The sequence below is a fragment of the Otolemur garnettii genome, unplaced genomic scaffold (genome assembly GCF_000181295.1).
Source record: "Otolemur garnettii isolate 467f Iridium unplaced genomic scaffold, OtoGar3 scaffold00011, whole genome shotgun sequence".
NCBI classification, from domain to species: domain Eukaryota; kingdom Metazoa; phylum Chordata; class Mammalia; order Primates; family Galagidae; genus Otolemur; species Otolemur garnettii.
The window spans coordinates 35,802,722-35,819,955 of NW_003852406.1; the positions used below are offsets into that span (position 1 = coordinate 35,802,722).

At 47.0% G+C, this 17,234-nt stretch overlaps 1 protein-coding gene across 1 annotated transcript in view; it reads right to left on the reverse strand.

Moving 5' to 3' along the window:
* The window catches only part of PDE8A (phosphodiesterase 8A), a 169,205-nt gene that overhangs the window by 39,307 nt on the left and 112,664 nt on the right, over nucleotides 1-17,234 (reverse strand). Inside the window, exons 9-12 of the mRNA XM_012801922.2 lie at nucleotides 11,750-11,838; nucleotides 8,939-8,990; nucleotides 8,811-8,853; nucleotides 2,152-2,229 (exon numbers count right to left, since the gene is read on the reverse strand). Coding sequence (XP_012657376.2) covers nucleotides 2,152-2,229; nucleotides 8,811-8,853; nucleotides 8,939-8,990; nucleotides 11,750-11,838 — 262 coding nt within the window. The remainder of the gene's footprint in view (nucleotides 1-2,151; nucleotides 2,230-8,810; nucleotides 8,854-8,938; nucleotides 8,991-11,749; nucleotides 11,839-17,234) is intronic.

Genomic DNA, 17,234 nt, shown 5'->3' on the forward strand with positions numbered 1-17,234 from the left:
GAGACCCTGTCTCTACTAAAAATAGAAAAACTGAGACAAGAGGATCACGTGAGCCCAAGAGTTGGAGGTTGCTCTGAGCTATGACACCACAGCACTCTACCCAGGGCAACAGCTTAAGACAGTTGTCTCAAAACAAACAAACAAAGAAGATGGACAAACATACTGGGGGACGTTCATATGGGGCATGGTACTGAGTGGTGAGAAGGAGTGAGCTACTCACACACCTGACAGGAAGGAATCTCAGAAGCACTGCCTGAAAAAAGCTGGATCCAGAATACACATTGTCTGATCCCAATTCTATGAATCATGAGAAGCAGCCAAATTAATTTATGGGGCTAAAAATCAGTGGCTGTGTCTGCGTGGTAAGCAGTGTATCTGTAGGTGTGGATTTTTTGTGTGAATTTTGGGTGGGGAGCCACATTCCTCCAGTGCCGCCACACTGCGTCCTCTCGACACCACCCTGAGCCTGCCCCTGCAGCAGGGTGCAGGCTGCACCACCTTTTGGTGCAAAGTGCACATAGCATTTTAACTGACCCTCACAGTAAACCCATGAGGAATGTGAGGGCAGGCATTTGATCTCCACCATATATTGTAGGTGATGCTGCCTTGGGAAGGCATGGCTTTTGAACCACCAACAGCCATCTCCATATCCTTCCCTAATCATCTTTGGGCCAAAGAGTGTACTTAGGCAGCGGTGATATTTGCCTCCATATTCTCTACATGCACCAGAGTATGAGCATATCACACTCCACTAACGTTTTTGAGTATGTTCTTAAAAATTAGGTCATTCAGGCCACGCATCTATGTGATCTTTAAAAACTTTTATTTCAATTAGAACTTATAAGAATCTTTCACCATTCCAAAATTGTGCTCACTCCTCCCTAAAAGATAAGCTTCCATGACAAACTGCAAACCACAATAGAATATATCTTTAAGAACTGTTTTTATCAAAAAGATAAAAAATTTAAAATGCAGGCAAGGACATGCGGAAAGGCAATGTGAGCACTGCAGACACTATAGAGAATAGTATGAAGTTTCTTTAAAAACTAAAGATAGGACCACCACATGACCCAGCAATCCCACGGCTGGGTGTGTGTCCAAAAGAAAGGAAATCAGTGTGCGGAAGACACATCTGCACTCACTCCCATGCTTCCTGCAGCCCAGTTCACAGCAGCAAGGCATGGAACCAGCCTGAGTGGTGAGTGTGGAAAGAAAACGTGATGCTTGTGCACAGTGGGATGTTATTCAAACATAAAATAAAACAAAATAGTCCGATCATCTACAGCAACATGAATGGAATTGGAGGTCATTATGTTAAGTGAAATAATCCAGGCAAATATTCTATGTTCTCATTTGTGAGAATATAAAAAAAGTAGATTTCCTGGAGGTAGAGAGTAATGGCAGTTAACCAGTGACTGGGAAGGACAGGGTGGAGACAGGGAGGAAGAAAAGCTGGTTACTGTTAGTAACAAAATACAATTACATAGAAGGAGTAAGTCCTAGTGTACAGTAGAAAAATTAGGGTTAATAATAATTACTGTCAATTTCCAATAGCTAAAAGAGAAGAATTGGAATGGTCTCAACACAAAGATAAATGTTTGCATTTCCCAGTTACCCGATTTGACTAGCACACACTGCATATGTGTATCAAAATATCACATGTACCCCCCAATACCCCCCAAATATATAACTATATTATAACTATAACTATCTTATATATATAACTATAACTATCTTATACCCCCCAAATATATAACTATATTATAACTATAACTATATTATAACTATAACTATATTATAACTATAACTATCCACTATAACATATTTAACAAAAAGAATTACAAAATGCATTACTCATACAATTATGGCAAATTAATTGATATCATCTGCTGTTACAGTTTATTAGGAAGTCAACTAAAGAATATACAGTACATGCATCTTTTCTTTTTCTTTATTCTCTGTTCCACTAAAGGCAAATGGAACCCAATGGCTGGCGTTGAGGGAGAGGAAAAAATGGGACAGAGGTTCTTAGAGGATCCTCTCCCCCTTCAGAAGTGGGAGGTGGACACTGACCTGGACATGACAAGGGTGGGTCAAGCTCCAGGGGCTTGACACCGACCCACTCACATTTCTCTCATCTTTGTCACTCACCGTCACTTGATCGAGGGGCCATAGGTCTGACATCCAGGGAGCCTTTCCTCCTGTCTTTATGTTTGCCTGTCTGATTATCTGTGGGAGTAATTAAATTATAAATCACATCTTCAAAGAAATTTTAACAACATATTAAAAAAGGCCACTAATCTAAATTTTAAAGCCCTCAACTTTAAGAATCAGAACACAACTTAAGATGCCACACAAATCAACAGAGAACACAGAGATGCATAACTCAGTCGTATGGAGTTTCACTTTCTCAAGATGTCCCACTGGGAACATTCATAAGCAAGACCTTTACAGTTCCCAGATTACATAATTACAGAGCCCATGACATAAACACCTGGCAGAAATAACCTCAGGAGAATTTCTATTATATTTCTATAATTATATATAAATATATAATTTCATGGGAAAATTTTGATCCCTGTCTACCCTTGCCCCAAGGCAAAAAAGCTTTTATTTATTTCCTCTAAACTATCCTAGGGAGAGCATTATTCTCTTTCCTAGGACAGGACAGAGACACTGGGCGTATTTCAAATGACAGTTCATCGCTCCCCTTTCCGACCCTCCATTTTCTGTGAAGGGCTCCCCTGTCCCTTGGCCTCCACTCCCCTGACCCATGCCATGCCCTGAAAGGCAGGCTCCTTCCCACACAGCCCTCAGTGATGTGCTGCTGGGGACTTCCCAGGCTGCCCTGAGCATCCCCACTCCCCTCTTCACAAAATAGGAAAGTGGGAGCTACTCTGCAGGTGGGCATGGTGGGGGATTTGGGCTTCGCTACCTGGAACCCCTTCTCTCCCTGCTCACAGACGGGACCTGAATGCAGGCCCTTAGTCCTCCCTCAGCACCAGCAAGAGGCCTCTCCACTCAGCACAGACTAGACCCCGTCCTCTGAGTAAGCTTGTCAAAGACCAACAACATCCCTGTTGGTAGCTCCAAAGGCCACAATTCAGCCCTTACTTGATGTGACTTGGCTGTGCTTCTATAGACACCTGATCCCTCTCCTTGGACACTCCTGTCCCTTTCCTCTTTCTCAGTTCCCCTGCTGTTTCCAAAAGTTACATCCTCCCAGTTAACACATCCTCCTTGGGAGATTTCATTCCTTACAACTGTCACTAATTCCCACACTGCCTAAGTCTTACCTCAGGCCTGTCTCCTGAGCTCACACCTTCATTGGCCACTTGGACCTCCATTTGACATTCCCCAGGCACTGACAAGGAACTCACTATCCAAAATGAACACCTTATCTTTTTCAAATCTGCTCTTTAAACCATTCCACTGAATAGCATCTGCCTTTTTGCTTAAACTAGAGACAAGTCATCTGTGACTTCTCCCACCTCCGTTCCCTCAACTGGTCAGCCAAATCCGCGGATTCTTCCTCCTAAATCCCTCTGTAGTCTGTGGCCTATCCCCTGCTCTGCCCATCTGAGTTCAGATACTCGCATCCTCTCTGGGTCATAACAACAGCCTCTATGTTGGTCCACAGCCTCCAACCTCGCCCCCTTCCACCCATTCTCCACAGGCAGCCAAGGGATACTTCTATGACAAAAATCTGACCAGATCACTTTTCCACTTACAACACATCCAGGGCTCCTCAGTGTCACATCAGACTCCTCTCCTCTGAGATCTGGACTCCCCATCTCCAACCACCATGAACTATTTATGTGTCAGTTTGCCTCCCAAACCCCAGGGGTGTCCCACCTGCAGCCTGCAGGCGGTGTGTGTGAGGCCTATTTTGCTGATATGTGGTGTCAGATACTGCAAAAGTTTGTAAGGACCTTTTTTTTTGCTCATCACCTTTTGTTAGTGTTTGTTATATAATGTGTGGCTCCAAAACAACTCTTCTTCCAATGTGACCCAGGGCTGAACACCCCTGCCAGTGCCCTGATCCAAACTGCTCGCCTGGGACTGTTTGACTCCCCTGCACTAGCATCTTCCCCTGGTGAAGTCTGCTCTTCTCTGAAGGTGCAGTTAAGACACAGTTCAAGCATCTCTGCCTTTGGTAAACCTTCCCCAAAAGCCTCCCACACCACTCCTACAGTGCTCTTTACTTTCTTATCTTCCTTCCCAACTGTGACTTGAGGGCAGGATACTCTCCTTTCTCTTTAGTGATGAGCACTGTGCACGTAACAGGTGCACAGTAAACATCTTTATCTCTGCTTCCCCAAACCCCTCCACATCCCTAGGTATAAACCAAGTGCTATTACGTATAAAGGGAAGTCCTCACATTCTGTGGATCCCCTGCTCAAAATCCTCCAGCAACTCAGGGATAAAGAGATTCCCACAATCAAGGACAGATACTAGTTGACGCACCAGCCCGCCTCTCGCCCTCACTGTATCACCCCATGTGTGATATGTGGCATGGCTGCTCTGTCCCATCTCGGAGCTGCTTCCATCTGCAATATGACTCTGCATCTTCCTTCACAGTGTGCCTCTTCTCAGATACAAGCAGTCCTCAGTGACCCTCCTTTCTCTGAGCCATGTGACAACTGACAGCTACTTGGCTGCCTGAAAGGACTGAGCTGTGAACTGACAGTCTATGCCTTCCTTCTTTCCCACTCAACATTCAGCAGGTGCCTGTCATGTCTCAGGGCCTATGCTAGGCACAGGGCTGTGAAGATGAATCAGTTATGGTCCTCGTCTTCACAGGGAGGTGGTCTAGCATGAAACAAAAGAGGCTAAACTGAGAGTGACAATGATCAGTCTGAAGCAGGAGGGCTTCAGAAAGTGGCAGATTCTGCAGCCTGGAGGAGGAGGGAGGGAACTGCTGGCGCAGAGGGGCAGCACGGCTGGAGAGGAGAGAGAAGCCAGAGGCAGCAGATGGATGGAGCCTCCACAGGTGTCATTTCTTCTTAAACACTTTCAAGCTACTTTATGTAACACAAGATCTTCCCACCCCAACAGTCCTGTTCAGCTCTCTACTCCCCCCCGAGTCTCTGCAGCACTTTACGTAGATGATTCTTCGGCAATTTTTTTTTTTTTTGAGACAGAGCCTCAAGCTGTCACCCTGGGTAGAGTGCCGTGACATCAAAGCTCACAGCAACCTCCAACTTCTGGGCTCAAGCGAGTCTCCTGCCTCAGCCTCCCAAGTAGCTGGGACCATAGGCGCCCGCCACAATGCCGGCTATTTTTTGGTTGCAGCCGTCATTGTTGTTTGGTGGGCCCGGGCTGGATTTGAACCTGCCACCTTAGGTGTACGTGGCTGGCGCCTTAGCCACTTGAGCCACAGGCGCTGAGCCGATTCTTCAGCAATTTTAACAGCATCTCTTCCCAGGGGGACACCAAGGCACTGTAAAGTAGCAGAGGCTCAGTGAGCGCTCAACACACACCAAACTCTGGCCAGGCTGGCCGCCTGGACAAGGCAGGGCTCAGCGTTGTCTGCAGCCACGTGTCTCTGCGTTTGGTTTCCTCTTCTGTTAAATGGGACCTTTAAACTCTTCCCTTATCAGTGGAGAAAAATCAGCTACATCTCCTTGACCTGCTGGGTGTGTCGAGGAGACCTTGGAGAAGCAGTGGGGGCAGCAGAGAGCTGACCAGTCAGCACCCACACATGCAGCTGCCTCCTTCCATTTCACTGACCCTGTGGCATGGAAGGATGAACTCAAGTTGAGGCCTCAGTGTCTCAGATGATTTGCCCAAAAGTCATCCTGCACGGACCATGGTAGACTGTCGGAGCACTTCCTTGGGTACATATGAGCAGCCCTGCTCTGCACCAGAGCCACCTCCAAAGTGCCGAGTCACAATCTCCCAGAAGCTCCCACATTCCTGGGCCTCTCTGCAGTAGCAGATGTGGTTACTACCCCACTCCAAAGGAGCTTGATTTCTCCAGAACCAGACGGAACCTCCAAGTCTTTCCAGTGGTTGGTGGGGCTGGGCCCTGCTCTGTACCAGCTGAACTGGAACTTGTCATGCTACTGCCAAGCCTGTTGAGTACCTCCTCACATCCTCTGCACCCCTGTCCCCTGCTTTATTCTCCACAGCCCTCAGCACCTTCTGATATGCTATGTATTTATTTCCATGCTGTCTACCACGCCACCTTGCTGGAACACAGGTTTCTTGTGAGCAGAGACATGTCATTCCTGGCGTGTGGAGTGCGAGCACTGAGTTTTGGCTGAAGCATGAGTTCCTCCTCTGGCTTCTCAGGGCTCCCCAGCCCATCCCTTGACTGTCTATTGTTGCTAGGACCCATTCTCACTGCTCATCTCACCTCACTTCCCCTCTCCCAGAGAGCTGGTCCAAGGCTAACCTCCAAATGTCACCAGACACCTCTACTGGAATGTTCCAGGCACCAGAGATATAATAAGCTCAAATCTAAATTTGCTGTCCTCTCCCTGTATGAACCTGCTCTTTCTTACTATCTTCTCGGCACTCGTTATTTTAATTAGTGTTACCTAGTGGCCTAGCTAGACATCTTGGTGTCAGCCCTCAAGTCTGTGTTTGTTATACACAGTAAGCTGGCTCCCACGCCTTCCTGACTACAGCCAAGCAGCCCCAAGTCTAGCCTCTCAGCCCTCAGTCTCTACTCTCCACATCATCACCATCCTAGACACCTTGCTAAGACCTGACCCCTTTCCCTTACCTATGTATAAGATTCTTGTGGCTTTGTTCTGCTTGCAAGATGCATCCAACTGGCCTGCCTCCTGGCCCTGCCCGCCCCATGCCTCTCTGCATGCTGTTTCTCATACCTGGACCTCTGGCTGACCTGATTTCTCTTCTAGATATCATTATCATCACTACCACCTGGAAGCATCCCCAAGCTTTCCCATATAGCACTGTGCACTGTGGAGTACTCAAATTACCTTCACCTGCCCTCAGACCCTGACATCCACATTCACTTCTGTGAGCCCACAGCCAGGCTCAGGATCTGGCCAAAAGCAAGTAAAAGTTTGAGCACTGGATAGCGGTTATTATAACCATCTGGTATCTTCAATGAGACAGTTCAGGTGAAAATAACACAGGGCCAGGGGAAAAGGAGCGTGGGCTGGGACTTTATTACTTCTCTTGTGCCCAGACTCTGAACCTTCTTTCCCAAGTCAGAGGAGTTCCACGGCCTCCCTTCTAGGCTGGGGACTCTCCTATTCCATACCCCAGTTAGAGAAGGAGCAGCAGGTGACCCAGGCCCCACAAGACCAATAAGTAGTTTCTCCCAAAAATCTACACTGGATCAGTGAGGCAAGGGAGTGGGACATGGAGAGGGGGGCATGTCCATAGCTGGGCCTCTGCAGGGCCAGTGGAACCCAACGTCAAGTTGTGGAAGCAGGGGCCCCACCCACACTGCTGAATGGCCCAGGGCAGTGGGGCAGCTGCTCAGCTTTCCGCTTCTCCCATCCCCCTTTCCAAAACTAGTTTTGTTTTTTTTAAGAGACAGAGTCTTACTTTATTGCCCTTGGTAGAGTGCTGTGGAGTCACAGCTCACAGCAACCTCCAACTCCTGGGCTTAGGCGATTCTCCTGCCTCAGCCTCCCAAGTAGCTGGGACTACAGGGGCCCACCACAATGCCCGGCTACCAAAACTAGTTATAAACTGAAGAAGTGATTTCTGCTATGTGTAACCAAAGACTTTGGCTGGTCCATGGCCTAAGCAGTCCTGCCTGGCCTCCCAAGGCAGGACAGCTGGCTGAGACCTTTGGACATAGCTGCTAAGAGTGGGGAAGACTAGGCCAGCAACTGGCTCATGGGTAAGAAATGGGTAAGACTGCTGATCCTGTAAAATGTCTAAGTGTCTGGCACAGATACAGTTTGGGAGATCCCTCCCTTGCCCAACATTTACGATGACTATGTCACTGACTCCCCTCCCAGTCCCCGCTCTGCCATGTCCTGGCTGCCCAACTCTGGGCTGTCACTGAGCTGTTTCGAGTCTTAAGTTTCTTCCTCTGTAATATAAAGGAAGGTAAACAATAGCCATGAGTGACCTTGATAGGGCTAGTCTTAAAAATATTTTTAAACAAAAACCAGTAATGATACCCTGTGAACCTGTAGAGCAGGCTGCTGCACCTGCCTCCTCAATCCCCTTCAATTTGCTTCCGCCCTCACCATTCTCCTGATACGAAAACTTCTACAATCTACAAGTCACAAATGAGCTCCTGGACGCAGAAGCCAAAGTTCCTACCTATTTCCAGCTCTTGGCTTCAGTGACACTCCCCACACTCCACTCAACATGTTGCCCTGCACAGCCTGTCAGAATGCCCACAAGTGCTCAGGTCCTTCAACTCCAGACCAAGCTGGGGAGTCAGAGAGAGAAATGTTGCCACAAGCTACAAAAATATGTTCCTGCCACTGTGCCAGGAGACGAGTCAGAATGAGAATCTGTTTTTATATTTTTCCTCTAAGAACTTGAACCCTAGGCTCGGCGCCTGTGGCTCAAGCGGCTAAGGCGCCAGCCATGTACACACAAGGTGGCGGGTTCGAATCCCCAGCCCGGGCCGCCAAACAACAATGATGGCTGCAACGAAAAAAATGGCCGGGCGTTGTGGCGGGTGCCTCTGGTCCCAGCTACTTGGGAGGCTGAGGCAGGAGACTCGCTTGAGCCCTGGAGTTGGAGGTTGCTGTGAGCTGAGATGCCATGGTACTCTACCTAGGGGGACAGCTTGAGGCTCCTGTCTCAAAAAAAAAAAAAAAAAGAACTCGAACCCTAAGAATAAATATGGGGTACCATACCTGTATTAGTGTCAGGCTGAACACATTCAGGTATTTTCTCAGCCTAAAATAAATTTTAAAAGCCATTAGTTCCAACTGCTTGGCAATCTTGCTGGGGTGAGCCAGGGCCCAGGGCTCTCCCTACTTACCTTACTGCTGCCATCGCACACTCTGATAATGGACACGTAGTGTCTAATTTTTCTGCAAGTAGACAACAACGTATTATTTCCTCTCCTGACTTCAATTTGATATGCAGTCATCAATTTTGCATTATGAAAAGGGCACCTCCCTTTCACAACGTATACAATGCTTTGAGGAGAGCTTTTCTAACTTTTGGTGACCAAAGCAACCAATAAATAAAAATTTACAAATATCCTCTGGCATCTCTGGAGAAAAGTGACTTCAGTAAAAACAACAAAACTCTTCCTAAGTCATCACAACAGACAAGATGATAAAATATATGTTATTTTTTAAAAGAAGTACTATGTGTTAACTAACCAAGAACCTTTAGCTCCTTAATACATTTTTATTTTCACAACCTTTTACATTGATGCCCTTCTTCAAGGTTCCCACAAACATGTGCTTGTGGCCACTCATGGAGACAGCCATTGGCCACACTGGGAGTCAAGACTCACCCAGAGCCAGGTTAGATACAGCCTGCAGCAGAGCACCTGGGCTCAGCTCAGAAGCTGCTGCCTCTTTTCCTGGATGGATTGTTGCTTCAGTTCATCCCTTTGATAATCAAATATACGTGTACTAATATACATATTACAAAAAATTGGAAAGGACATAAAAGGGCAAATAATCAGAACAGAGAGCCTAAACAGGTGTGGCTTCCAGAGGTGATTGCCACCTGCAGCGAAGCCTGGTCACAGAGCAGGTGAACTGTGCAGTCAGGGCTGAGGCTGCTGCTGGCTCTGCCACACGCCTGCAGCCAGATGCTGGGCCAAAAACCTGACCAAAGCCTCAGTTTCCTCATCTGTAAAATGAAGCTGGCCACAGCACCACCCTCAGAGGCTGCAGTTAGGACAAAATAAAGTGGCAGCCTACCAGGCCTTGGAAGCCTGATTGGGGCCGGGCTGGAGAGGCAGCAGCAGTTACTGTGCATGCCCTGCACACGCCCTCCTGTGATTTTCCCTTCTTTTCTTTCCTTGATTGAGATCATTCATCAACCTATGACTTCAAATAGCTCGTTTTTGTGTTTAGTATTACATCATAAGCATTCTCCTTATAACTCAATTTTTTATGATCCTCATTTCTAAAGGCTGCAAATTTTCCTGTTGGATGTTTTACAATTAAAATTCATAATTTTCTACTTTCTGTATTATTTAATAGAGGTCTCCTTAGACAAACTGTAATTCTTAGTTTCCCAATATGCTGATTTCTAGTCTATAAGATCTGATGATCAGGTTTGTGAACTCACCTTAGAAAAAATGTTATATTCCTCATGGCCGAATGTTACTATGGTCACCTTCAAAGAACTCCCCTTGGGAAGCTATGCACCAATGCCAGAGCCTTTTCACTTTGCAAAGAAATTTTGGAAGTCTTTTTCTGGAATGGCCATCAAAGCTATCGTTGTATTACCTTTAATAGATATCCTGAATGTCATAAAAATGTTTTTCTTTCAGTATTTCCTTATCTTCAGTAAAGAAAAAAGTAATTGGGGCTAAATCAGATGAGTAGGGAGGGTGTTCCAATACAGTTACTTGTTTATAGGCTAAAAACTCCCTCAACAGAGGGAGCAATGTGAGCTGATGCATTGTCATGATACAAGAGCCACATCTTTCTCATGCCAAGAATTTCAAGTACGATTTTCCTGTTTCTCTATTCATGTTTACTTGTTCTGCTATGCTTCTCACAGTCAGCCAATGCTTTTGGCACATAATTCAACAAATTTTTGCAATGTTTTCATCAGTTCTGCTTGTTACTGGTCACCTTGACCTCTCTTCAGCAGTGACACTTTCTCTTCCCTCAGGAAAATGTTTAGTCCATTCGTATACTTCATGGCATTATCACCATAAATTTGGACTACATGTCCCTGATTTCATTTCCACTCTTGCCAAGTTTAACAAAAAATTTAATGTTTGTTCATTGCTCTAATCAAGCCCCAACATTCTCATGACTACACACAAAAATACGAATGCTACGCCATAAGACGCTACCACATGTTGACAACGAACACAGCTGTGAGACACTGATATACTAAGGTTATGAAACCTTCTTGAGTTGTTTGTACAGTGCTGCCAACAAAAGTGCATGGTGGCAAGTTCACAAACTTAATTGTCCGACCTCACATAGTTATATCTGTTTATGTAAGAATTTCCATAACTGTTAATGTTAAAAATTTTTTTTATCTAATTTATAGGCCTTTGCAGAAATAACATGTAGCCTACCGAATTAGAGAGTAATCTTTTTAATATAGGGAGTCTATGAGTCAGTTTCCCTCCCCAAACTCACTCAAGCAATTCTCTGCCTTAGCTTCCCAAGTAGCTATGACTACAGGCATACCACCGGACCTCTCTTTATCAGTGACACTTTCTCTCACCTCAGGCAATTTTTCTGCCCAACTAATTTCTTTTCAGTTTTTGTGGAGACAGGGTCTCACTATGCTGCCCAGACTGGTCTTGAGCAACTCTCCCACCTTGGTTGCCCAAAGTGCTGGGATTATGGGCATGTGACATTGTGCCTGGCCTCCAGTCAGCATTCTGATTTAAATATAAATACTTCAGCCTCTTGTGTATCCATGCAGCTTAAACAAGACTGTCCCAAGTCTGATAGCTCTGGGCTGCAGCCACAGAAACACCACCCTGGAAGCTGCTATGTAATGACAGCTGGCCTTATAACAAAGCCTTACTTTTAAACTTCTGCAAATAGTTCTTAACTTACTTAACTATTCCAAGCAAATTATGCAATGACCCCAAACTGGCATGGTGACTGACAAACTTGCTCTTCCCACTCACCCTCCCTGTCCGATGACAGGTACTATCTTCACATTTTGTTGGACATTGTCTCCATTTTTCTTTTTGGTGTAGTAAACCCCTTGCCACTCCTGTAAATGGATGCAAGCATCATTATATTTTGTGCTCAAAACATAAACTCAAGAGCATTTTCCACTTCAGTACTGTACCACTGCTAAAGCAATGAGGATTAAAAATGATCCTAACCTCAAACCGTGTTTCAGGTAATTTGACAATTGTTTCTCAGCCTCCAAATTCCATCTCCTTCTGTGTGAGACAAAAGTCATGTTGCTACAGTCTCAGTGGTGCATGTTTTCAGCAGCCACCTGCTGGAAAAGGGGTACTGGGCTCATGAATAAAGAGCGCCCCTCAACACATAGGTCCATCTCAAAACTCCCACCTGCTGCAGTGGAGGATGGAGCTTGACCTTTGCCTCTGTGCCTGGGAGGGAAGAACACCAGGACTGGAGCTGGAAGGGGCCATTTTGTGACCACTACCAGCTTTTTAATCTGTACTAAAAAGGGCCTTGAGGCCCCTCCAGGATGTGTGAGGGTTTTGGTCCCTGTGCAAGTTGAGGGGCTGGGGATAAGGAGGAAACTGCCAGAACCAAGTTCAGGTAAAACAAACAGGCAAGATCTCAAAATCCAGGACTGCAGATAGTCAGCTGTGCTCTCCTACTCAGACAGAGCCTGGGACCCTTTCAGACAGGCAGTGCTGTCTGGAGAGCACGCTGAGCAGGGCAAGGCCGCAGCAAAAGAGGTCACAGAGGCTCATGTCTTCTTGGGGTAGTGGGGAGACATGGGAAGGGAACTGGGTTTTGTCCCCATCCCCAAAGGTTCTGAATTCCTGAAAGAAGTCATCAAAGTCCTCTTATGCTACAGAAATCCTTAAAACCCACTATAGGACATTGAGTTCCTCAGGTGCTCCGTAACCTTTGTGATATTCAGAGTCCCTTGGGATCTGGAGGGAGCTGCTGTGGCAGCCTTGATAGCTCAGCTGAGGTCTCCTTATCCAGACCTTTACTAAGGACAATTCTGAAATCTTCCGTACCTGGGACACAGCAACCGGCATGCAAATGCCCATGGTGAGAGCCCAGATTCCTCTGGGAAAGTGGGTCAGAAGGAAACAAGGGCAAACTGATAGAAGAAAAGGGTGATCACTGATGGTTCCTGACATGGTACTGAGAAAAATGGCAACAGGAGAGGGCTGCATCAGAGACAGCAAGAGAGCCCACTCAGAGCCCACTCAGACCAGAGCAGAAAGGGGCAGGCCTTCCTTAGTCAGCGGTGAGGGAGGCTCAGCCCAGGGAGAGAGGCCTGTGGCCAAAACCAGCGAGCACTGAGCAGGGTCCCCAAGAAGGGAGCAGGCTGCACCCCACACCACAACTCACACAGTGTGCTCCTTAAAAAGCTTCAGCAGACAAGCCTAGGGGCTACTTCTGAAGCTTGCTATTAAGAGAAAAATGGGAAACTGATTGTGATGTTTGCAAAACTCTGTGAATACACGAAAACCCACCAAACGATATACTTTAAACAGGCGAATTGTACAGTATGGGAATTACATCTCAATAGAGCTGTTACACAAAAAACAGAAATACAGGAGACCAATTTAACTAATCAGTGCTTTAAAAACTGCCTGTTCTTCTCTAGTCCTTTATGAGTAGACCTGGACAGCTGACTAATCCCAGGCCAAGGTACGATAGGCCACCTGCAGGAGTACGACTTGGGTAACAGAGCTGGCCACTAATGGGAACAAGAAATATTTTCTTATTATAAATATAAGACTCAGCTTCTGAAAGCAGTGATAGTACCACCAGAGACTGCTGTCTGGCAGACGAAGCTGGGTAATGTATGTGAGGTCCCACACGGCACTGACACGCAGCAGACATGCAGTGAACTGCCTGGCCCAGTCACCCAGGGTTTTGAACAGGTACCTCTCCCAGCTGAGCTCCCCTCAGCTGGGCTTCTCTGGCTACTGCTATAGTCTCTCTAGCACAGGTGTCCTCAAACTATGGCCTGAGGGCCACATGCGGCCTGCCAAGGACATTTATCTGGCCCGCAGGGTGTTTTTGCCACCACTTCCTGTCCTGCTTAGCAGCCGACTAATCCAGGGCCCATAGTCTGGCCCTCCAATGGTCTGAGGGACAGTGAACTGGCCCCCTGTTTAAAAAGTTTGAGGACTCCTGCTCTAGCTGCTCACTGTCTTTGAGAATGAAGAACCTGGCTCCCAGCTACCCTATGCCTAGGGGCATGCTTATGGTAAACAAGGAACACCTGGGGCTTCTGTTTATTGAGTGGAAAAAGTAGGCTGAGCATCCTGTAGCATCAACTATAGCATCCTGGCTTCCAGAATGAGAAGTCTGAGCTCCACAGGGAGGCAGCAACACGACCAAATGAAGACTGAGGAAGACTAATCACAAGAATGTATCATGGACCAAGTGGAGGGGAGTCCTGGGTCAGATGGACCTAACTGGACTCAGCCACTGTAATTCTGGGATGCAGGAAGAAGGCCCTGAGCAAGGTAGGCTTGGGCACAGACACTCATCTAACAGGGCTTAGTGGTAGATTGACAGAGAACACCAAAGGGCAGGCAGGAATCAAAACCATCCCAGGAAACTAGGTCCAAGCACTGGTGAGGATGGCCCATGAACAGAGACTAGGGGCTGGAGGACAGACCAGGGTGTGTACAGGAGATGAGAGAAAATCACTGCAGGGCAGTTTACTTTCAAGACATCAGGACCTTGAACTGGACCTTGGAAAAGAAGCTGAGACTAAAAGCAGAGAGATGTGAGACTTCTACCTAGTGCAGGAGGGAAGACCTCAGCAACAGAGGAGCTTTCTGAGGGACAGCAGCAGGGGGCAAAGGCCAGATCCTGGTGAGGCTGGGAGGAATCAGAAGAAAGTTGTGCAGAGGAAGGGCAGCCAGCAGCAGCACGGGGCAAGGGCAGGTGGCGTCTGAGCAGGGGAGGCCTGCGGCTTTGTGCCACCATCACAGAGGGCATCTGAGCAGTTGCTGCACAGGTAGCATCTATTACACACCAGGGGAGGATGGCACATTACTGAGGGACAAAACAATCAAGATTTCTAAAAGAGAGAAGACAACGTAAGGCTTGGGTATCTATGAAGATGGGAGACTGTGGGTTCTAGAACCCTGGCAGAGAAGTCTCGGGGAGAAAGAAAAAAGCAAAGACTCAAGGAGGATATATAGAGGGAACGAGGATGGGTGTGAGCTGGGCACCTTTTACTCTTACTGCAAAGAGGAACCAGTGGCTGAAAAGGATGAGGGGGTGGGTGTCTCTGCTTGGATGTTATCAGAGTTTCTCTTCTGCCCTCAGGAATATCTGCCTGAGATACCCAGTGCCTAGATCCAAGCCCACCAGTGTCCCACCCCTGGCCACTTCCTAGGACTCCAACTGCCACTGTAGTCCTTAGCAGACAGACATCTGCACTCTCCTTGCTGATCACAGGACCACCTTCCATGAGGCTCACAGAATCCTCAGGCCATCCCACTGGGGAGACTGAATTAGAAAAGGCTACATATTCTTTCATCTCAAAGACCAGCCAGAGCATCCTGCAGCTCTGCCAACAAACCAAGTTACTGACAAAGGACAAAGGGTCACTTTCTTATTCTTCCCCAAAACAAATAACCAGGCTCCTTTTAGAAAGCAGCATCAGTAATATGATAATCTTTCCTATTCTTTACTCACAGTAAATACAGATTTTAGATAAAAGGTCTCCCATTCCAGTTTGAGGCTGGCTCCTGGTGCCAGAAGAGGCAGGAAGCTGTCCCTGCAGACCTGGATGGCTCCTGGCTGAGAGCTAATCCAGACTCCTCCCTGCTCCTGCCTGAATCCTCAGTGACAGGGACACAGAACACCTCAATGTAAGGGTTACCGGGTTAGGGGGCATGACAGTCATCCTGGTTTGCTTCCAGTTGAACTTCATAACAAAACCACTGGCCAAGCCCATGGTAGAAAGAACCTCAAATGCCAGGGCTGGGATGGCCATGGTGAGGTCTTTCTGAGGACACCCTTCTCAGCCACAGATGGGGCCCTCGACCTCACCTGTGCAGTGGACCTATACCCCTCTTCATCCACCTTCATCGTCTTCTCTCTCTACCCAGAGGACCTCCCACTTATTCTATTAAGAAAAACATCATCCTTGACAGAAAAGTTGAAGGCAAGATAGGCCTTGAGGAGTGCCTACTTTTGTTATCACTGTGGTTGCAGACAGCAATTCTTCCCTCATTCTCACTGCAAGGCACTCTCGTGTGCTCAGAGTCTTGGGCCCACTCCCTGTGTTTTCAGGGGCCTGAACCCAGCATGGTACGAGCTCTGCACAGCACCCTGCCCTATGTAGACTGCTTATTTTGTACTATGGGACAGGGCCTAGCCAAATGACAACAAGGAGGGGGCATCATTTCCACCAGTGACTCCACAGAGTGGGTGGGAGAGAGGGTCACCAACTTTTCGAGTATTTTTATTTTTCTTACAGCAACCTTGAACTCTTGGGCTTAAGCAATTCTCTTGCCTTAGCCTCATGAGTAGCTGGGACTACAGGTGACTGCCACAACACTCGGCTATTTTTTGGCTGCATTTGTCATTGTTGTTTAGCAGGCCCGGGCAGGGTTCAAACCCACCAGTTCCAGTGTATGTGGCTGGCACCCTAGCCATTGAGCTACAGGCATTGAGGCCAACTTTTCAAATATTTCAAACAATCAGATTAATAGTTTCTACCCACTTTCCACAAATGATAAAAAGCCTAGCAAAAGCACAGCAGGAAGGATTAAGAACGACAGTGAAAAGCAGCAGACTTTTCCTCCTCATCCTGTTGTAAAGCCTGTGACAGTGATGTGCTCACCTTCTCTCTGCTCCTTCAGCTTGCCTCACCGTGTAATGCTGTGGTTCTCAACCTTCCTAATGCCGCAACCCTTTGAGACAGTTCCCGTGGGTCATGACCCACAGGTTGAGAACTGCTGGTGTAATGATTCCTTTCATTTGTCTGTTTCCAAGTCCTGCATAGAAGCTCTCTAAGGCAGAGCAAGAATTTTTGTTTTGCTCTTTTTTTTTTTTTAAACCAGAGTCTAGCACGGTATCTCATATTTAAGAAGTGCTCAACTAATGAATGAGGCTCAGAGAGCTGCCGAACTCTGATGTGCTCTGAGAATGTACTGCCTCCTTGGCAATGCTTTCCTTAGAACCATTTGCCATCATCTACTACTTAGAAAATCAAGTATTAAAAAGATCAACTTACTACAAGATAAAAACAATGATTGTGAGTGTCAGTTTAAGTCTCTCTGCTTCTTGGCTGATCACATTATATGCTTTCTTTGCTTTAGTTTCCACATCTGCAAAATGGGGATAATGCTACCTGAGGTGCTGGGAACTGAGATTCCTGCAGTGCTGTGCACATCAAGTCTTCCTACTTGGGGTGCTGGGAAGCAGTGGGACTGAGATTACCGCAGTGCTGTGCACAGTAAGTCTTCCTAC